Source organism: Mobula hypostoma, chromosome 10 (genome assembly GCF_963921235.1).
Source record: "Mobula hypostoma chromosome 10, sMobHyp1.1, whole genome shotgun sequence".
In the NCBI taxonomy this organism is placed as follows: Eukaryota; Metazoa; Chordata; class Chondrichthyes; order Myliobatiformes; family Myliobatidae; genus Mobula; species Mobula hypostoma.
In genome coordinates this window covers 40,979,631-41,001,679 of record NC_086106.1, presented here as the reverse complement: position 1 = coordinate 41,001,679, position 22,049 = coordinate 40,979,631, and the positions used below count along the sequence as shown (strand labels likewise).

Here is a 22,049-nt window from a genome sequence, read left to right as displayed (position 1 = left end):
GGAGGGGGAATAGCGACAGAGGCTGGGAGGTGATAGGTGGATCAGGTGAGGAGGGTGAGGCGGACGGAGGAGGGAAGAGGGGTAATAGTGACAGAGGCTGGGAGGTGATAGGTGGGGACAACAAAGGATCGCAGAATTTCTCCAGTAGTTTCTTTCTTAGTCCAGATTCCAGCATCTACAGTTTCTTGTGACTTCACTAATAAATATTATTTGATCCCTAAACGTTTGCAAGGTGGGAGAGACTTATACGGGAACAGACTGCTGCTCTTTCTGTATTATAACTAGTTAAACTATGATATCCTAATATTGTGAATTGGAGGTCCTCCACTGGTTGGAGTGGACCATAGAAGTTATGTCTTAGCAGCCTATGCTTAGTAGATACGTAAGCCAGGCCAGTATGACATGGAGAGTAAGCTGTTGCCCATGCAACAGGCTCCCCGTCTCCGTGCAGCTGATGAATCGAAAGGAACATCAGCGACCAAAATAGTTTGGCACCAGTGGCGTTGCAGGAGTTGCCAGTCAGTGTTGAATTCTACGTAGCCTTAGGGACACCAGCTCTGGATTTTTACTCGGAGATTTACTTCCGGAGCTTTCCCCATGAGTAGGTATAATTGCAAGGCAGCTGAGGTTTGAGATCAGAGTTTTCCTTCTCCTGGATGAGCGGCCAACCACGGCTGACAAGCCTCATGTGCCTGAAGTAACTGGTTTTAAGGCCCCAGTGACCTTCCTTTACCTCTTTCCCTGTCAGTAGAAATGTTTCCGCTGGGTTTACTAACAAAGCCACACCTGAAGGCCAGGATCTGGACTTAGTTGACACAGGTTATTTGAAACACACTATAGTGAGCATTTAATAGGTGGTGGAAGCTTATTCCCACTAACTCCCCTGTCCCCTCCACCCCAACCCCGCCTATGACAATCTTAAGGAACCAGGATGGTGAATGGAGCTAAATTAATGCCTATGATCATTTTTCTGATTGCAGGTGATAATATGGTAAAGCTGGCAAAAGAAGTTTTTGCATGTCACGGGGAAGTGCTCTCTGGTGGTTTATTGGGCATTAACAAAACCCGAATACTGCTTCATCTGAAGGCTGGATATCCTGTGTTAATACCGTATCCTTGCAAATTACTCACTGATGCAAAGCCTGCCCAGACTGGGGCTGCTGCTCATGGATGCTTGGCCAGATGTAGACTTGAATTGCTGAATCTACGGAAAGGTACAATGAAACTCCGATAATCCGCTCTCCAACGTGGAAATGCAGATGGTTCCGCATTGGTCAGACGAGACGACACTTGGAACAGTTTTGGCTCCTTATCTAAGAAAAGCTGTGCTGTCAACAGATCAATGGGTTTCAACAGGTACATTTAATGTCAGAGAAGTGTATACAATATACATCCTGAAATTCTTTTTCTTCGCAAACATCCACAAAAACAGAAGAATGAATGAATGACAGTTAATCATTAGAACTCCAAAGGACCCCCCCCCCCAACCCCCAGCTCATTGGAGAGGGTAACTGGAAGCAGTAGCCATGAATGAGATTCCTTCTCGGATCCATGGGTGAACGTGTATTGGTCAGCAGCTGCTTTATACCGAGTCTAATGCAGGGAGTCACTGAATGGTAATCAGGAACAGGGACCAGGGAACATTCATTCTCCCTGGCACATCAGGGAAAAATACTGGCTGCTGTTTCCTCCATCACCCTCATGACAAAAAAGCAATAGCAAACCCTCAGTGCAGTGTTTTAGCCCACAGCCTGGGGAAACTGGACATGAAATGCAGAAGGAAATTTCCAGAGGCATATTTAGACCACAAGACATAGGAGCAGATTTAGGCCAATTGGCCCATCGAATCTGCTCCACCATTCAATCAAGGCTGATCTTTTTTTCCCTTCTCAACCCCTCTCTAGCCTTCTCCTCATAACCTTTGATGTTTTTGTCCAATCAAAAACCTATCAATCTCTGCTTAAATACACCCAATGACCCAGCCTCCACAGCTGTATGCGGTGACAAATTCCACAAATTCACCACTCCCTGGCTAAAGAAATTTCTCCCAATCTCTGTTTTAAATGGAAGCCTCTCTGTCCTGAGACTGTGCTCCCTTGTCCTACACTCCCCCACCATGGGAAACATCCTTTCCACATCTACTCTGTTTAGCCCCTTCCACATTCGAAAGATTTCAATGAGATCCCCTGTCATCCTTCTGAATTCCAGCGAGCACAGACCCAGAGTCATCAAACATTCCTCATCTGATAACCCTTTCATTCCCAGAATCATCCTTGTGAACTGCCTCTGGACCCTCTCCAATGTCACCACATCTTTTCTTAGATAAGGAGCCCAAAACTGTTCAACTCAAAGTGAGGCCTCACCAGTGCCTCACAAAGCCTCAGCATCACATCCCTGCTCTTGTATTCTAGACCTCTTGAAATGAATGCTAACATTGCATTTGCCTTCCTCACCGTCAACTCTAACTGCAAGTTAACCTTGAGGGTGTTCTGCATAAGGACTCCCAGGTCCCTTTGCATCTGAGAATTTTGGATTTTCTCCCTGTATAGAAAATAGTCTGCACACTACTACCAAAGTACCTTGTATTTTCCAACATTATATTTCATTTGTCACTTTCTTGCCCAGTCTCCTTATCTGTCTAAGTCCTTCTGCAGCCTTCCTGTTTCCACAACGCTACCTGCCCCTCTATCAATCTTCACATCATCTGCAAACTTGGCAACAAAGTCATCTATTCCATCATCTAAATCATTTATATTCCGCTTAAAAAGAAGTGGTCCCAACACAGACCCCTGCGGAACACCACTAGTCACTGACAGCCAATCAGAAAAGGATCTTTTTATTCCCACTCGCTGCCTCCTACCAATCAGCCAGTGCTCTAAGCATGTTAGTAACTTTCCTGTAATACTATCAGCTTTCAGTTTGGTAAGCAACCTGATGTGAGGCACCTTGTCAAGTCATTCTGAAAATCCAAATATACAACATCCACTGCATCACCTTTATCTATCCAACTTGTAATGTCCTCAAAGAATTCCAACAAATTCGTCAGGCGAAATTTTTCCTCAAGGAAACTACACTGACTTTGCCCTATCTTGTCCTGTGTCACCAAGTATTCCATAACTTCATCCTTAACAATTGACACCACCATCTTCCCAACCACTGAGGTCAGGCTAACTGGTCTATAATTTCCTTTCTGCTGTCTTCCTCCTTCCTTAAAGAGTGGAGTAACATGTGCAATTTTCCAGCCCTTGGCACCATGTGAGAGTCAAATGATTTTTAAAAGATAATGCCTCCACAATCTCCACTGCTACCCCTTTCAGAAACCTAGGGTACAGTTCATCTGGTCCGGGTGACTTATGTGCCCTGAGATCTTTCAGCTTTTTGATCACCTTCTCCCTTGTAATAGTAACGACCCTCATTTCTCTTCCTTCACACATTACTGCACCTGGCACACTGCTAGTGTCCTCCATAGTGAAGGATGATGCAAAACATTTATTTAGTTTACCTGCTATCTCCTTGTCCCCCATTATTATTTCTCTTGCCTCATTTTCTAGCAGTCCTATATCCACAGTTATCTCCCTTTCATCTTTTACATACTTAAAAAGCTTTTGCTATCCATTTTGATATAGTTTGGTAGCTTGCTTTCATATTTCATCTTTTCCCTTCTAATGATTCTTTCAGTTGCTCTCTGTACATTTTTAAAAGCTTCCCAATCCTCTACCTTCCCATTAATTTTTCCTTTGTTGTATCCCCTTTCTTTTATTTTTATAATAGCGTTGATTTCCCTTGTCAGCCACGGTTGTACTGTTTTGCCATTTGAGTATTTCTTTGTTTTTGGAATACACATGTCCTGCACCTTCCTCATTTTTCGCAGAAACTCACACCATTTATGCTCTGCTGTCATTCTTGTCAGTATCTCCTTCCAATTTATTTTGGCCAACCCCTCTCATACCACTGTAATTTCCGTTACTCCACTATGATACTGCTACATCAGACTTTACTTCCTCCCTATCAAATTTCATGTTGAACTCAGTTATATTCACTGGCTCCTAAGGGTTCTTTTACCTTAAGCTCCCTAATCGCTTCTGGTTCGTTACATAAAACCCAATCCAATATAGCTGATCCCCCAGTAGGCTCAATGACAAACTGCTTTAAGAAGCCACCTTGTAGGCATTCAACAAACTCACTTTCTTGAGATCCATTACCAACCTGATTTTCCCAATTAACCTGCATGTTAAAATCTCCCATGACTACCATAACGTTGTCCTTTTGACTCGCCTTTTCTGTTTCCTTTTGTAATCTGTGGTCCACATCGCAGCTACTGTTGGAGGCCTGTATATAAAAGGACCCTGCCATTACGGTCCTTTTACCCTTGCAGTTTCTTAACTCAACCCACAAGGATTCAACATCTTCTGATCCTTTGTCACATCTTTCCACTAATTTGATGCCATTCTTTACCAACAGAGCCACACCACCTCCTCTTCCTACCTTCCTATCCCTCCGATATAACATGTAACCTTGGACATTCAGCTCCCAACTACAACCGACCTTCAGCCACGATTCAGTGATGGCCACAACATCCTACCTCACAATCTGTAATATTGTAACAAGACCATCCACCTTATTTCTTATACTCCATGCATTCAGATATATCACTGAGGACTGTATTTGCTACTCCTTTTTGATTCTGCATCCCTAATGCACTGATACACACCCTGCTGGCTGCAGTTTTGCTCTATCATCTGCCTGCCCTTCCTGACTGTCTGACTTCACGCTATCTTTGCTTTTATACCATCCGTCCTATCCATCCATGATAGTAGTTTATAGAAGTATGAGGCAGAATCCTTTTCCCAGCGGAGAAATATCAAATACTAGACGGCATGCATGTGAGGAGAGATGGGAAAGTATAAAAGCAGTGTTCCTGTTGGAATTGGCTTATTGTTGTCATGAGGACTGAGTTATAGTAAAGACTTGCCTTGCTTTCTGTTGGTACGTTGGATCATTACACAGAGCATTGAGCTAGAACAAATTTAAACCACAATGCACACTGCCACATATAAAATGCATGGCAGGTAACGAAAAAGTTGCAAGATCATAGTGAGATAGATTGTGAGGTCGAAAGTCCAACTTCTCACACGGGGAAATTATTTATTAGTTTTGAAATGAGAAGCTGTCCTTGACTGGGGAGACACAATGGGCTGAATGGCCTAATTCCGCTCCTATGTCTTGTGTCGTTTTGTGGGTGCGGGAGTGCAGAGAGCACCTGTCATGGTAGTGGTGGGTGTAGATACAATAGTGGCATTCAGATAGGGGAATTGGGTGGGATGTGGATCTTGTAGAGGCAGATGAGTTTTGGTGTTACGTTCGGCACAGATGTTGTGGGCTGAAGGCCTGTTCCCTGTTCCATACTGACTGACCGACCGGGGATCTCTTTTCCCTCCCCAATCCAACTGTCACTGGGTGGTAATCGGGAGCTGCCTGCTTTCCCCTTTCTCCACCATGGCATGGGGAAGAACTTCTCCCATGCTTCATGAGTAGAATCAGGGCAGGAAACCAGGTGGATTCCCATCTCGCCGTATCCCCCCCACCCCTGCCTCTCCATCCTCTCTCTCTCTCTCTCTCCACATCCACCCTCTCTCTCTCTCTCTCTCTCTCTCTCTCCACATCCGCCCTCTCTCTCTCTCTCTCTCTCTCCACATCCGCCCTCTCTCTCTCTCTCTCTCCCCACATCCGCCCTCCCTCTCTCTCTCTCTCTCCACATCCGCCCTCCCTCTCTCTCTCTCTCTCTCCACATCCGCCCTCTCTCTCTCTCTCTCTCTCTCCACATCCGCCCTCTCTCTCTCTCTCTCTCTTCACATCCGCCCTCTCTCTCTCTCTCTCTCCACGTCCCCCCTCTCTCTCTCTCTCTCCACGTCCCCCGCTCTCTCTCTCTCTCTCTCTCCACGTCCCCCCTCTCTCTCTCTCCACGTCCCCCCCTCTCTCTCTCTCTCCACGTCCCCCTCTCTCTCTCCACGTCCCCCCCTCTCTCTCTCTCCACGTCCCCCTCTCTCTCTCTCCACGTCCCCCTCTATCTCTCTATCTCTCTCTCTCTCCATGTCCCCCCTCTATCTCTCTCTCTCTCTCCATGTCCGCCCTCTCTCTCTCTCCATGTCCGCCCTCTCTCTCTCTCCATGTCCGCCCTCTCTCTCTCTCCATGTCCGCCCTCTCTCTCTCTCCACGTCCGCCCTCTCTCTCTCTCTCCCCACGTACCCTCTCTCTCTCTCTCTCCACGTCCCCCCTCTCTCTCTCTCTACACGTCCCCCACTCTCTCTCTCTACACGTCCCCCTCTCTCTCTCTCTACACGTCCCCCTCTCTCTCTCTACACGTCCCCCTCTCTCTCTCTCTACACGTCCCCCTCTCTCTCTCTCTACACGTCCCCCTCTCTCTCTCTCCACGTCCCCCTCTCTCTCTCTCTCCACGTCCCCTCTCTCTCTCTACACGTTCCCCTCTCTCTCTCTCTCTACACGTCCCCCTCTCTCTCTCTCTCCACGTCCCCTCTCTCTGTCTCTCTCTCCACGTCCCCCTCTCTCTCTCTCTCCACGTCCCCCCTCTCTCTCTCTCTCTCCACGTCCCCCCCTCTCTCTCTCTCCACGTCCCCTCTCTCTCCACGTCCCCCCCTCTCTCTCCACGTCCCCCCCTCTCTCTCCACGTCCCCCCCTCTCTCTCCACGTCCCCCCCTCTCTCTCCACGTCCCTTCTCTCTCTCTCTCCACGTCCCTTCTCTCTCTCTCTCCACGTCCCTTCTCTCTCTCTCTCCATGTCCCCCTCTCTCTCTCCATGTCCCCCTCTCTCTCTCCATGTCCCCCTCTCTCTCTCCATGTCCCCCTCTCTCTCTCCATGTCCCCCCTCTCTCTCTCCCTGTCCCCCCTCTCTCTCTCCATGTCCCCCTCTCTCTCCATGTCCCCCCCTCTCTCTCTCCACGTCCACCTCTCTCTCTCTCCACGTACCCCCTCTCTCTCTCTCCACGTCCCCCCTCTCTCTCTCTCCACGTCCCCCCTCTCTCTCCCTCCACGTCCCCCCTCTCTCTCCCTCCACGTCCCCCCTCTCTCTCCCTCCACGTCCCCCCTCTCTCTCCCTCCACGTCCCCCCTCTCTCTCTCTCCACGTCACTCTCTCTCTCCACGTCCCCCCCCTCTTTCCACGTCCCCCCCCTCTTTCCACGTCCCCCTCTCTCTCTCTCCACGTCCCCCTCTCTCTCTCTCCACGTCCCCCTCTCTCTCTCTCCACGTCCCCCCTCTCTCTCCACGTCCCCCCTCTCTCTCTCTCTCTGCACGTCCGCCCTCTCTCTCTCTCCACGTCCGCCCTCTCTCTCTCTCCAGGTCCGCCCCCTCTCTCTCTCTCTCCACGTCCGCCCTCTCTCTCTCTCTCTCCACGTCCGCCCTCTCTCTCTCTCTCTCTCTCCACGTCCGCCCTCTCTCTCTCTCTCTCTCTCCACGTCCGCCCTCGCTCTCTCTCTCTCTCTCCACGTCCGCCCTCGCTCTCTCTCTCTCTCTCCACGTCCGCCCTCGCTCTCTCTCTCTCTCTCCACGTCCGCCCTCTCTCTCTCTCTCTCTCCACGTCCCCTCTCTCTCTCCACGTCCCTTCTCTCTCTCTCTCTCCACGTCCCCCCTCTCTCTCTCCACATCCCCCCTCTCTCTCTCCATATCCCCCCTCTCTCTCTCCATGTCCCCCCTCTCTCTCCATGTCCCCCCTCTCTCTCGCCATGTCCCCCCTATCTCTCTCCATGTCCCCCTCTCTCTCTCCACGTCCCCCTCTCTCTCTCTCCACGTCCCCCTCTCTCTCTCCACGTCCCCCCTCTCTCTCTCTCCACGTCCCCCCTCTCTCTCTCTCCACGTCCCCCCTCTCTCTCTCTCCACGTCCCCCTCTCTCTCTCCACGTCCCTTCTCTCTCTCTCTCCACGTCCCCCCTCTCTCTCTCCACATCCCCCCTCTCTCTCTCCATGTCCCCCCTCTCTCTCCATGTCCCCCCTCTCTCTCCATGTCCCCCCTCTCTCTCGCCATGTCCCCCCTATCTCTCTCCATGTCCCCCTCTCTCTCTCCACGTCCCCCTCTCTCTCTCTCCACGTCCCCCCTCTCTCTCTCTCCACGTCCCCCTCTCTCTCTCTCCACGTCCCCCCTCTCTCTCTCTCCACGTCCCCCTCTCTCTCTCTCCACGTCCCTCTCTCTCTCTCTCCACGTCCTCCCTCTCTCTCTCTCCACGTCCCCCTCTCTCTCTCTCCACGTCCCCTCTCTCTCTCTCCACGTCCCCCCTCTCTCTCCACGTCCTCTCTCTCTCCACATCCCCCCTCTCTCTCCACGTCCCCCCTCACTCTCTCTCCACCTCTCCCCCTCTCCACGTCCCCCTCTCTCTCTCCACGTCCCCCCTCACTCCCTCTCTCTCTACACGTCCCCCTCTCTCTCTCTCCACGTCCCCTCTCTCTCCACGTCCTCTCTCTCTCTCTCCACGTCCCCCTATCTCTCTCTCCACGTCCCCCCTCTCTCTAAGTCCCACCTCTCCCCCTCTCCATGTCCGCCCTCTCTCTCCCTCTCTCTCACCACGTCCTCTCTCTCTCACCACGTCCTCTCTCTCTCTCCACGTCCTCTCTCTCTCTCCACGTCCTCTCTCTCTCTCCACGTCCTCTCTCTCTCTCCACGTCCTCTCTCTTTCTCCACGTCCTCTCTCTTTCTCCACGTCCTCTCTCTCTCTCACCACGTCCTCTCTCTCTCTCACCACGTCCTCTCTCTCTCTCACCACGTCCTCTCTCTCTCTCCACGTCCTCTCTCTCTCCACGTCCTCTCTCTCTCCACGTCCTCTCTCTCTCCACGTCCTCTCTCTCTCCACGTCCTCTCTCTCTCCACGTCCCCCCTCTCTCTCCACGACCCCCCTCTCCATCTCTCTCTCCACGTCCCCCCTCTCTTTCTCTCCACGTCCCCTCTCTCTCTCTCTCTCCACGTCCCCTCTCTCTCCCTCTCTCTCCACGTCCCCCTTCTATCTCCACGTCGTCCCCCTCTCTCTCTCTCTCTCTCCACGTCCTCTCTCTCTCCACGTCCGCCCTCTCTCTCTCTCTCCACGTCCCCTCTCTCTCCCTCTCTCTCCACGTCCCCCTTCTATCTCCACGTCCCCCCCTCTCTCTCTCTCTCTCCACGTCCTCTCTCTCTCCACGTCCGCCCTCTCTCTCTCTCTCCACGTCTTCTCTCTCTCTCTCTGACTCTCTCTCTCCACGTCTCCTCTCTCTGTATGTCCCCTCTCTCTCTCTCTCTCCACGTCCCCCCTCTCTCCACGTCCCCCCTCTCTCCACGTCCCCCCTCTCTCCACGTCCCCCCTCTCTCTCCACATCCCCCCCTCTCTCCACGTCCCCCCCTCTCTCCACGTCCCCCCTCTCTCCACGTCCCCCCTCTCTCCACGTCCCCCCTCTCTCCACGTCCCCCCTCTCTCCACGTCCCCCCTCTCTCCACGTCCCCCCTCTCTCCACGTCCCCCCCCTCTCTCCACGTCCCCCCCTCTCTCTCCACGTCCCCCCCTCTCTCTCCACGTTCCCCCCTCTCTCTCCACGTCCCCCCCTCTCTCTCCATGTCCCCCCCTCTCTCCACGTCCTCTCTCTCTCTCTCCCTCTCTCCACATCCCCCCTCTCTCTCCACGTCCCCCCCTCTCTCTCCATGTCCCCCCCTCTCTCTCCACGTCCCCCCCTCTCTCTCCACGTCCCCCACTCTCTCTCCACGTCTCCCCCTCTCTCTCCACGTCCCCCTCTCTCTCCACATCCCCTCTCTCTCCACATCCCCCCCCTCTCTCTCTACGTCCCCCTCTATGTCCCCCTCTCTCTCTCTCTCCACGTCCCCTCTCTCTCCACGTCCCCCCCCTCTCTCCACGTCCCCCCCCTCTCTCCACGTCCCCACCTCTCTCTCCACGTCCCCACCTCTCTCTCCACGTCCACACCTCTCTCTCCACGTCCCCACCTCTCTCTCCACGTCCCCACCTCTCTCTCCACGTCCCCACCTCTCTCTCCACGACCCCCTCTCTTTCCACGTCCCCCCCTCTCTCTCTCTCCACGTCCCTTCTCTCTCTCTCCATGTCCCCCCCTCTCTCTCTCTCCACGTCCCTCTCTCTCTCTCTCCACGTCCCTCTCTCTCTCTCTCCACATGTCCCTCTCTCTCTCTCTCTCCACATCCCCCTCTCTCTCTCCACGACCCCTCTCTCTCCACGTCCCCCCCTCTCTCTCCACATCCTCCCCTCTCTCTCCACGTCCCCCCCTCTCTCTCTCTCCACGTCCCCCCCTCTCTCTCCACGTCCCCCCATTCTCTCTCTCCACGTCCCCCCTCTCTCTCTCTCCACGTCCCCCCTCTCTCTCTCTCCACGTCCCCCCTCTCTCTCTCTCCACGTCCCCCTCTCTCTCTCTCTCTCCACGTCCCCCTCTCTCTCTCTCTCCACGTCCCCCTCTCTCTCTCTCTCCACGTCCCCCTCTCTCTCTCTCCACGTCCCCCCTCTATCTCTCTATCTCTCTCTCTCTCCATGTCCCCCCTCTATCTCTCTCTCTCTCTCCACGTCCGCCCTCTCTCTCTCTCCACGTCCGCCCTCTCTCTCTCTCCACGTCCGCCCTCTCTCTCTCTCTCCCCACGTACCCTCTCTCTCTCTCTCTCCACGTCCCCCCTCTCTCTCTCTCTACACGTCCCCCACTCTCTCTCTCTACACGTCCCCCTCTCTCTCTCTCTACACGTCCCCCACTCTCTCTCTACACGTCCCCCACTCTCTCTCTCTACACGTCCCCCTCTCTCTCTCTCTACACGTCCCCCTCTCTCTCTCTCTACACGTCCCCCTCTCTCTCTCTACACGTCCCCCTCTCTCTCTCTACACGTCCCCCTCTCTCTCTCTACACGTCCCCCTCTCTCTCTCTACACGTCCCCCTCTCTCTCTCTCCACGTCCCCTCTCTCTCTCTCTCCACGTCCCCTCTCTCTCTCTACACGTTCCCCTCTCTCTCTCTCTCTCTACACGTCCCCCTCTCTCTCTCTCTCCACGTCCCCTCTCTCTGTCTCTCTCTCCACGTCCCCCCTCTCTCTCTCTCTCCACGTCCCCCCTCTCTCTCTCTCTCTCTCCACGTCCCCCCTCTCTCTCTCTCTCTCTCTCTCTCCACGTCCCCCCCTCTCTCTCTCCACGTCCCCTCTCTCTCCACGTCCCCCCCTCTCTCTCCACGTCCCCCCCTCTCTCTCCACGTCCCCCCCTCTCTCTCCACGTCCCTTCTCTCTCTCTCTCCACGTCCCTTCTCTCTCTCTCTCCACGTCCCTTCTCTCTCTCTCTCCACGTCCCTTCTCTCTCTCTCTCCACGTCCCTTCTCTCTCTCTCTCCATGTCCCCCCTCTCTCTCTCCATGTCCCCCCTCTCTCTCTCCATGTCCCCCCTCTCTCTCTCCATGTCCCCCCTCTCTCTCTCCATGTCCCCCTCTCTCTCCATGTCCCCCCCTCTCTCTCTCCACGTCCCCCTCTCTCTCTCTCCACGTCCCCCTCTCTCTCCCTCCACGTACCCCCTCTCTCTCCCTCCACGTACCCCCTCTCTCTCCCTCCACGTCCCCCCTCTCTCTCCCTCCACGTCCCCCCTCTCTCTCCCTCCACGTCCCCCCTCTCTCTCCCTCCACGTCCCCCCTCTCTCTCTCTCCACATCCCCCCCTCTCCACGTCCCCCTCTCTCTCTCTCCACGTCCCCCTCTCTCTCTCTCCACATCCCCCCTCTCTCTCCACGTCCCCCCTCTCTCTCCACGTCCGCCCTCTCTCTCTCTCTCTCTCTGCACGTCCGCCCTCTCTCTCTCTCCACGTCCCCCTCTCTCTCTCTCCACGTCCCCCTCTCTCTCTCTCCACGTCCACCTCTCTCTCTCTCCACGTACCCCCTCTCTCCACGTACCCCCTCTCTCTCTCTCCACGTCCCCCCTCTCTCTCCACGTCCCCCCTCTCTCTCTCTCTCTGCACGTCCGCCCTCTCTCTCTCTCCACGTCCGCCCTCTCTCTCTCTCCAGGTCCGCCCCCTCTCTCTCTCTCTCCACGTCCGCCCTCTCTCTCTCTCTCTCCACGTCCGCCCTCTCTCTCTCTCTCTCTCTCCACGACCGCCCTCTCTCTCTCTCTCTCTCCACGTCCGCCCTCGCTCTCTCTCTCTCCCGGTCCGCCCTCGCTCTCTCTCTCTCTCTCCACGTCCGCCCTCTCTCTCTCTCTCTCTCCACGTCCCCTCTCTCTCTCCACGTCCCTTCTCTCTCTCTCTCTCCATGTCCCCCCTCTCTCTCTCCACATCCCCCCTCTCTCTCTCCATATCCCCCCTCTCTCTCTCCATGTCCCCCCTCTCTCTCCATGTCCCCCCTCTCTCTCGCCATGTCCCCCCTATCTCTCTCCATGTCCCCCTCTCTCTCTCCACGTCCCCCTCTCTCTCTCTCCACGTCCCCCTCTCTCTCTCTCCACGTCCCCTCTCTCTCTCCACGTCCCCCCTCTCTCTCTCTCCACGTCCCCCCTCTCTCTCTCTCCACGTCCCCCCTCTCTCTCTCTCCACGTCCCCCTCTCTCTCTCCACGTCCCTTCTCTCTCTCTCTCTCTCCACGTCCCCCCTCTCTCTCTCCACATCCCCCCTCTCTCTCTCCATATCCCCCCTCTCTCCATATCCCCCCTCTCTCTCTCCATGTCCCCCCTCTCTCTCCATGTCCCCCCTCTCTCTCCATGTCCCCCCTCTCTCTCGCCATGTCCCCCCTATCTCTCTCCATGTCCCCCTCTCTCTCTCCACGTCCCCCTCTCTCTCTCTCCACGTCCCCCCTCTCTCTCTCTCCACGTCCCCCTCTCTCTCTCTCCACGTCCCCCCTCTCTCTCTCTCCACGTCCCCCTCTCTCTCTCTCCACGTCCCTCTCTCTCTCTCTCCACGTCCCCTCTCTCTCTCTCCACGTCCCCCCCTCTCTCTCCACGTCCTCTCTCTCTCCACATCCCCCCTCTCTCTCCACGTCCCCCCTCACTCTCTCTCCACCTCTCCCCCTCTCCACGTCCCCCTCTCTCTCTCCACGTCCCCCCTCACTCCCTCTCTCTCTACACGTCCCCCTCTCTCTCTCTCCACGTCCCCTCTCTCTCCACGTCCTCTCTCTCTCTCTCCACGTCCCCCTATCCCCCCTCTCTCTAAGTCCCACCTCTCCCCCTCTCCATGTCCGCCCTCTCTCTCCCTCTCTCTCACCACGTCCTCTCTCTCTCACCACGTCCTCTCTCTCTCACCACGTCCTCTCTCTCTCTCCACGTCCTCTCTCTCTCTCCACGTCCTCTCTCTCTCTCCACGTCCTCTCTCTCTCTCCACGTCCTCTCTCTCTCTCCACGTCCTCTCTCTCTCTCACCACGTCCTCTCTCTCTCTCACCACGTCCTCTCTCTCTCTCACAACGTCCTCTCTCTCTCTCCACGTCCTCTCTCTCTCTCCACGTCCTCTCTCTCTCCACGTCCTCTCTCTCTCCACGTCCTCTCTCTCTCCACGTCCTCTCTCTCTCCACGTCCTCTCTCTCTCCACGTCCTCTCTCTCTCCACGTCCTCACTCTCTCCACGTCCCCCCTCTCTCTCCACGACCCCCCTCTCTTTCTCTCCACGTCCCCTCTCTCTCTCTCTCTCCACGTCCCCTCTCTCTCCCTCTCTCTCCACGTCCCCCTTCTATCTCCACGTCGTCCCCCTCTCTCTCTCTCTCTCTCCACGTCCTCTCTCTCTCCACGTCCGCCCTCTCCCTCTCTCTCCACGTCCCCCTTCTATCTCCACGTCCCCCCCCTCTCTCTCTCTCTCTCCACGTCCTCTCTCTCTCCACGTCCGCCCTCTCTCTCTCTCTCCACGTCCCCTCTCTCTCCCTCTCTCTCCACGTCCCCCTTCTATCTCCACGTCCCCCCCTCTCTCTCTCTCTCTCCACGTCCTCTCTCTCTCCACGTCCGCCCTCTCTCTCTCTCTCCACGTCTTCTCTCTCTCTCTCTGACTCTCTCTCTCCACGTCTCCTCTCTCTGTATGTCCCCTCTCTCTCTCTCTCTCCACGTCCCCCCTCTCTCCACGTCCCCCCTCTCTCCACGTCCCCCCTCTCTCTCCACGTCCCCCCCTCTCTCCACGTCCCCCCCTCTCTCCACGTCCCCCCTCTCTCCACGTCCCCCCTCTCTCCACGTCCCCCCCTCTCTCCACGTCCCCCCCTCTCTCCACGTCCCCCCCTCTCTCCACGTCCCCCCCTCTCTCTCCACGTCCCCCCCTCTCTCTCCACGTCCCCCCCTCTCTCTCCACGTCCCCCCCTCTCTCTCCACGTCCCCCCCTCTCTCTCCACTTCCCCCCCTCTCTCCACGTCCTCTCTCTCTCTCCCTCTCTCCACGTCCCCCCTCTCTCTCCACGTCCCCCCCTCTCTCTCCACGTCCCCCCCTCTCTCTCCACGTCCCCCCCTCTCTCTCCACGTCTCCCCCTCTCTCTCCACGTCCCCCTCTCTCTCCACATCCCCTCTCTCTCCACATCCCCCCCCTCTCTCTCCACGTCCCCCTCTATGTCCCCCTCTCTCTCTCTCTCCACGTCCCCTCTCTCTCCACGTTCGCCCTCTCTCTCTCTCTGTCTCTCTCCACGTCCCCCCCCTCTCTCCACGTCCCCCCCTCTCTCCACGTCCCCACCTCTCTCTCCACGTCCCCACCTCTCTCTCCACGTCCCCACCTCTCTCTCCACGTCCCCACCTCTCTCTCCACGACCCCCTCTCTTTCCACGTCCCCCCCTCTCTCTCTCTCCACGTCCCTTCTCTCTCTCTCCATGTCTCCCCCTCTCTCTCTCTCCACGTCCCTCTCTCTCTCTCTCCACGTCCCTCTCTCTCTCTCTCCACATGTCCCTCTCTCTCTCTCTCTCCACATCCCCCTCTCTCTCTCCACGTCCCCCTCTCTCTCTCCACATCCCCCGTCTCTCTCTCTCTCCACGACCCCTCTCTCTCCACGTCCCCCCCTCTCTCTCCACATCCTCCCCTCTCTCTCCACGTCCCCCCCTCTCTCTCTCTCCACGTCCCCCCCTCTCTCTCCACGTCCCCCCATTCTCTCTCTCCACGTCCCCCCTCTCTCTCTCTCCACGTCCCCCCTCTCTCTCTCTCCACGTCCCCCCTCTCTCTCTCTCCACGTCCCCCCTCTCTCGCTCTCTCTCCACGTCCCCCTCTCTCTCTCTCTCCACGTCCCCCTCTCTCTCTCTCCACGTCCCCCCTCTATCTCTCTATCTCTCTCTCTCTCCATGTCCCCCCTCTATCTCTCTCTCTCTCCATGTCCCCCCTCTATCTCTCTCTCTCTCTCCACGTCCGCCCTCTCTCTCTCTCCACGTCCGCCCTCTCTCTCTCTCCACGTCCGCCCTCTCTCTCTCTCCACGTCCGCCCTCTCTCTCTCTCTCCCCACGTACCCTCTCTCTCTCTCTCTCCACGTCCCCCCTCTCTCTCTCTCTACACGTCCCCCACTCTCTCTCTCTACACGTCCCCCTCTCTCTCTCTCTACACGTCCCCCACTCTCTCTCTACACGTCCCCCACTCTCTCTCTCTACACGTCCCCCTCTCTCTCTCTCTACACGTCCCCCTCTCTCTCTCTCTACACGTCCCCCTCTCTCTCTCTCCACGTCCCCCTCTCTCTCTCTCCACGTCCCCTCTCTCTCTCTCTCCACGTCCCCTCTCTCTCTCTCTCCACGTCCCCTCTCTCTCTCTACACGTTCCCCTCTCTCTCTCTCTCTACACGTCCCCCTCTCTCTCTCTCTCCACGTCCCCTCTCTCTGTCTCTCTCTCCACGTCCCCCCTCTCTCTCTCTCTCCACGTCCCCCCTCTCTCTCTCTCTCCACGTCCCCCCTCTCTCTCTCTCTCTCTCTCCACGTCCCCCCCTCTCTCTCTCCACGTCCCCTCTCTCTCCACGTCCCCCCCTCTCTCTCCACGTCCCCCCTCTCTCTCCACGCCCCCCCCTCTCTCTCCACGTCCCTTCTCTCTCTCTCTCCACGTCCCTTCTCTCTCTCTCTCCACGTCCCTTCTCTCTCTCTCTCCACGTCCCTTCTCTCTCTCTCTCCACGTCCCTTCTCTCTCTCTCTCCACGTCCCTTCTCTCTCTCTCTCCATGTCCCCCTCTCTCTCTCCATGTCCCCCCTCTCTCTCTATGTCCCCCCTCTCTCTCTCCATGTCCCCCCTCTCTCTCTCCATGTCCCCCGTCTCTCTCTCCACGTCCCCCCCTCTCTCTCTCCACGTCCCCCTCTCTCTCTCTCCACGTCCACCTCTCTCTCTCTCCACGTACCCCCTCTCTCTCCCTCCACGTCCCCCCTCTCTCTCCCTCCACGTCCCCCCTCTCTCTCCCTCCACGTCCCCCCTCTCTCTCCCTCCACGTCCCCCCTCTCTCTCTCTCCACGTCACTCTCTCTCTCTCCACATCCCCCCCTCTCCACGTCCCCCTCTCTCTCTCTCCACCTCCCCCCTCTCTCTCCACGTCCCCCCTCTCTCTCCACGTCCGCCCTCTCTCTCTCTCTCTCTCTGCACGTCCGCCCTCTCTCTCTCTCCACGTCCGCCCTCTCTCTCTCTCTCTCCACGTCCGCCCTCTCTCTCTCTCTTCACGTCCGCCCTCTCTCTCTCTCTCTCCACGTCCGCCCTCTCTCTCTCTTTCTCCACGTCCGCCCTCTCTCTCTCTCTCTCTCTCCACGTCCGCCCTCGCTCTCTCTCTCTCTCCACGTCCTCCCTCGCTCTCTCTCTCTCTCTCCACGTCCCCCTCTCTCTCTCTCTCTCCACGACCCCTCTCTCTCCCTCTCTCCACGTCCCCTTCTATCTCCACGTCCCCCCCCTCTCTCTCTCTCTCTCTCCACGTCCTCTCTCTCCCGACGTCCGCCCTCTCTCTCTCTCTCTCTCCACGTCCGCCCTCTCTCTCTCTCCACGTCTCCTCTCTGTATGTCCCCTCTCTCTCTCTCTCCACGTCCCCCCTCTCTCCACGTCCCCCCCTCTCTCCACGTCCCCCCCTCTCTCCACGTCCCCCCCTCTCTCCACGTCCCCCCCTCTCTCCACGTCCCCCCCTCTCTCTCCACGTCCCCCCCCTCTCTCCACGTCCCCCCCTCTCTCTCCACGTCCCCCCTCTCTCCACGTCCTCTCTCTCTCTCTCCACATCCCCACACACTCTCTCTCTCTCTCCACGTCCCCCCTCACTCTCTCTCTCTCCACATCCCCCCTCTCTCTCCACGTCCCCCCCCTCTCTCCACGTCCCCCCTCTCTCTCCACGTCCCCCCTCTCTCTCCACATCCCCTCTCTCTCCACATCCCCCCCTCTCTCTCTCCACGTCCCCCTCTATGTCCCCCTCTCTCTCTCTCTCTCTCCACGTCCCCTCTCTCTCCACGTTCGCGCTCTCTCTCTGTCTCTCTCCACGTCCCCGCCCTCTCTCCACGTCCCCGCCCTCTCTCCACGTCCCCGCCCTCTCTCCACGTCCCCACCTCTCTCTCCACGTCCCCACCTCTTCTCCACGTCCCCACCTCTTCTCCACGTCCCCACCTCTCTCTCCACGACCCCCTCTCTTTCCACGTGTCCCCCTCTCTCTCTCTCCACGTCCCTTCTCTCTCTCTCTCCATGTCCCCCCTCTCTCTCTCTCCACGTCCCTCTCTCTCTCTCTCCACGTGTCCCTCTCTCTCTCTCCACATCCCCCTCTCTCTCTCCACATCCCCCTCTCTCTCTCCACGTCCCCTCTCTCTCTCTCCACGTCCCCCGTCTCTCTCTCTCCACGACCCCTCTCTCTCCACGTCACCCCCTCTCTCTCCACATCCTCCCCTCTCTCTCCACGTCCCCCTCTCTCTCTCTCTCCATGTCCCCCCTCTCTCTCTCTCCATGTCCCCCCTCTCTCTCTCCATCTCCCCCCTCTCTCTCCATGTCCCCCCTCTCTCTCTCTCTCCACGTCCCCCCTCTCTCTCTCTCTCCCCATGTCCGCCCTCACTCTCTCTCTCTCACCATATCCCCTCTCTCTCTCCACGTCCCCCCTCTCTCTCCACGTCCCCCTCTCTCTCCACATTCCCCTCTGTCTCTCTCCACGTCCCCCCTCTCTCTATGTCCCCCTCTCTCTCTCTCTCTCCACGCCCCCTCTCTCCACGCCCCCCCTCTCCACATACCCCCTCCTTATGTCCCACCCTCTCTCTCCACGTCCCCCCCTCTCTCTCCATGTCCCACCCTCTCTCTCCACGTCCCCCCTCTCTCTCCACATCCCCCCCTCTCTCCACGTCCTCTCTCTCTCCACATCCCCCATCTCTCTCCACATCCCCCCTCACTCTCTCTCACTCTCTCCACGTCCCCCTCTCTCTCTCTCCACGTCCCCCTCACTCCCTCTCTCTCTCCACGTCCCCCTCACTCCCTCTCTCTCTCCACGTCCCCCCTCTCTCTCTCCACATCCCCCCTCTCTCTCTCCACGTCCCCCCTCTCTCTCTCCACGTCCCCCTCTCTCTCTCCACGTCCCCCTCTCTCTCTCTCCACGTACCTCTCTCTCTCTCCACGTACCTCTCTCTCTCTCCACGTACCTCTCTCTCTCTCCACGTACCCCCCTCTCTCTCTCCACGTCCCCCCTCTCTCCACGTCCCCCCCTCTCTCTCCACGTCCCCCCCTCTCTCTCCACGTCCCCCCCTCTCTCTCCACGTCCCCCTCTCTCTCCACGTCCCCCCTCTCTCTCCACGTCCCCCCCTCTCTCTCCACGTCCCCCCTCTCTCTCTCCACGTCCCCCCTCTCTCTCTCCACGTCCCCCCTCTCTCTCTCCACGTCCCCCCCCTCTCTCTACGTCCCCCCTCTCTCTACGTCCCCCCTCTCTCTACGTCCCCCCTCTCTCCACGCCCCCCCTCTCCACGTCCCCCCTCTCTCTCCACGTCCCCCCTCTCTCTCCACGTCCCCCCTCTCTCTCCACGTCCCCCCTCTCTCTCCACGTCCCCCCCTCTCTCTCCACGTCCCCTCTCTCCACGTCCCCCTCTCCACGTCCCCCCTCTCTCTCCACGTCCCCCCTCTCTCTCCACGTCCTCTCTCTCTCCACATCCCCATCTCTCTCCACGTCCCCCCTCACTCTCTCTCACTCTCTCCACGTCCCCCTCTCTCTCTCCACGTCCCCCATCACTCCCTCTCTCTCTCCACGTCCCCCCCTCTCTCTCTCCACGTCCCCCTCTCTCTCTCTCCACGTACCCCCCTCTCTCTCTCCACGTCCTCCCTCTCTCTCTCTCTCTCTCCACGTCCCCCCCCTCTCTCCACGTCCCCCCCTCTCTCTCCACTTCCCCCCTCGCTCCACGTCCTCTCTCTCTCCACATCCCCACACACTATCTCTCACTCTCTCCACGTCCCCCTTCTCTCTCTCTCCACGTCCCCCTTCTCTCTCTCTCCACGTCCCTCCTCACTCTCTCTCTCTCCACGTCCCCCTCTCTCTCTCCACGTCCCCCTCTCTCTCTCCACGTCCCCCTCTCTCTCTCCACGTCCCCCTCTCTCTCTCCACGTCCCCCCCTCTCTCTCCACGTCCTCCCTCACTCTCTCTCACTCTCTCCACGTCCCCCCTCACTCCCTCTCTCTCCACGTCCCCCCTCACTCCCTCTCTCTCTCCACGTCCCCCCTCACTCCCTCTCTCTCTCAACATCCCCCCTCACTCCCTCTCTCTCTCCACGTCCCCCTCTCTCTCTCTCCACGTCCCCCTCTCTCTCGCCACGTCCCCCCTCTCTCTCCACATCCCCCCCTCTCTCTCCACGTCCTCTCTCACTCTCTCCACGTCCCCCTCACTCCCTCTCTCTCTCCACGTCCCCCCTCACTCCCTCTCTCTCTCCACGTCCCCCCTCACTCCCTGTCTCTCTCCACGTCCCCCCTCACTCCCTCTCTCTCTCCACGTCCCCCCTCACTCCCTCTCTCTCTCCACGTCCCCCCTCACTCCCTCTCTCTCTCCACGTCCCCCTCTCTCTCTCTCCACGTCCCCCTCTCTCTCTCTCCACGTCCCCCTCTCTCTCTCTCCACGTCCCCCTCTCTCTCTCTCCACGTCCCCCCCTCTCTCTCTCCACGTCCCCTCTCTCTCTCTCTCTCTCTCCCCACGTCCGCCCTCTCTCTCTCTCTCCCCACGTCCGCCCTCTCTCTCTCTCCACGTCCGCCCTCTCTCTCTCTCCACGTCTGCCCTCCCTCTCTCTCTCTCTCTCTCTCCACGTCCCCTCTCTCTCTCTCCACGTCCCCTCTCTCTCTCTCCACGTCCCCCTCCTCTCTCCACGTCCCCCCTCTCTCTCTCCACGTCCTCTCTCTCTCTCTCCACGTCCCCTCTCTCTCTCTCCATGTCCCCCTCCTTTCTCCATGTCCCCCCCCTCCATGTCCCCCCCTCTCTCTCTCCACGTCCCCCCTCACTCCCTCTCTCTCTCCACGTCCCCCCTCACTCCCTCTCTCTCTCCACGTCCCCCCTCACTCCCTCTCTCTCTCCACGTCCCCCCTCACTCCCTCTCTCTCTCCACGTCCCCCCTCACTCCCTCTCTCTCTCCACGTCCCCCCTCACTCCCTCTCTCTCTCCACGTCCCCCCTCACTCCCTCTCTCTCTCAACATCCCCCCTCACTCCCTCTCTCTCTCCACGTCCCCTCTCTCTCTCTCTCTCCACGTCCCCCCCCTCTCTCTCCACATCCCCCCTCTCTCTCTCCACGTCCCCCTCTCTCTCTCTCCACGTCCCCCTCCTCTCTCCACGTCCCCCCTCTCTCTCTCCACGTCCTCTCTCTCTCTCCACGTCCCCTCTCTCTCTCTCCATGTCCCCCTCCTCTCTCCATGTCCCCCCCTCTCCATGTCCCCCCCTCTCCATGTCCCCCCCCTCCATGTCCCCCCCTCTCCATGTCCCCCCCTCTCCATGTCCCCCCCTCTCCATGTCCCCCCCCTCTCCATGTCCCCCCCTCTCTCTCTCCACGTCCCCCCTCACTCCCTCTCTCTCTCCACGTCCCCCCTCACTCCCTCTCTCTCTCCACGTCCCCCCTCACTCCCTCTCTCTCTCCACGTCCCCCCTCACTCCCTCTCTCTCTCCACGTCCCCCTCTCTCTCTCTCCACGTCCCCCTCTCTCTCTCTCCACGTCCCCCCCTCTCTCTCTCCACGTCCCCTCTCTCTCTCTCTCTCTCCCCACGTCCGCCCTCTCTCTCTCTCTCCCCACGTCCGCCCTCTCTCTCTCTCCACGTCCCCCTCTCTCTCTCTCCACGTCCCCCCCTCTCTCTCTCCACGTCCCCTCTCTCTCTCTCTCTCTCTCCCCACGTCCGCCCTCTCTCTCTCTCTCTCCACGTCCGCCCTCTCTCTCTCTCTCTCTCTCTCCACGTCTCCTCTCTCTCTCTCCACGTCTCCTCTCTCTCTCTCCACGTCCCCTCTCTCTCTCTCCACGTCCCCCTCCTCTCTCCATGTCCCCCCCTCTCTCTCTCCACGTCCTCTCTCTCTCTCTCCACGTCCCCTCTCTCTCTCCATGTCCCCCTCCTCTCTCCATGTCCCCCCCTCTCCATGTCCCCCCTCTCTCTCCACGTCCTCTCTCTCTCCACGTCCTCTCTCTCTCTCTCCACGTCCTCTCTCTCTCTCTCCACGTCCTCTCTCTCTCTCTCCACGTCCTCTCTCTCTCTCTTCACGTCCTCTCTCTCTCTCTCTCCACGTCCTCTCTCTCTCCACGTCCTCTCTCTCTCCACGTCCTCTCTCTCTCTCTCCACGTCCTCTCTCTCTCTCTCCACGTCCTCTCTCTCTCTCTCCACGGCCTCTCTCTCTCTCTCCACGTCCCCTCCCTCTCTCCACGCCACCCTCTCTCCATGCCCCCCCTCTCCACATCCCCCCTCCTTATGTCCCCCCCTCTCTCTCCACGTCCCCCCCCTCTCTCCACGTCCCCCCCCTCTCACCACGTCCCCTCTCACTCTCTCCACGCCCCCTCTCTCCACGCCCCCTCTCTCCACGCCCCCTCTCTCCACGCCCCCTCTCTCCACGCACCCCTCTCTCCACGCCCCCCTCTCTCCACATCCCCCCTCTTTATGTCCCCCCCTCTCTCTCCACGTCCCCCCTCTCTCTCCACATCCCCCCCCTCTCCACGACCCCTCTCTCCACGCCACCCTCTCTCCACGTCCCCCTCTGTCT

General features: G+C 58.2%; 1 protein-coding gene across 6 annotated transcripts in view; it reads left to right on the top strand.

The window, feature by feature from the left end:
• actmap (actin maturation protease) overlaps window positions 1-22,049 on the top strand; it is a 124,693-nt gene that overhangs the window by 28,060 nt on the left and 74,584 nt on the right. For 5 of the 6 annotated variants that reach the window (XM_063060388.1, XM_063060386.1, XM_063060387.1 and 2 more), the window contains one exon: window positions 981-1,214. In XM_063060388.1, coding sequence (XP_062916458.1) covers window positions 981-1,214 — 234 coding nt within the window. The remainder of the gene's footprint in view (window positions 1-980; window positions 1,215-22,049) is intronic. The other variant, XM_063060390.1, reaches the window with a different exon arrangement.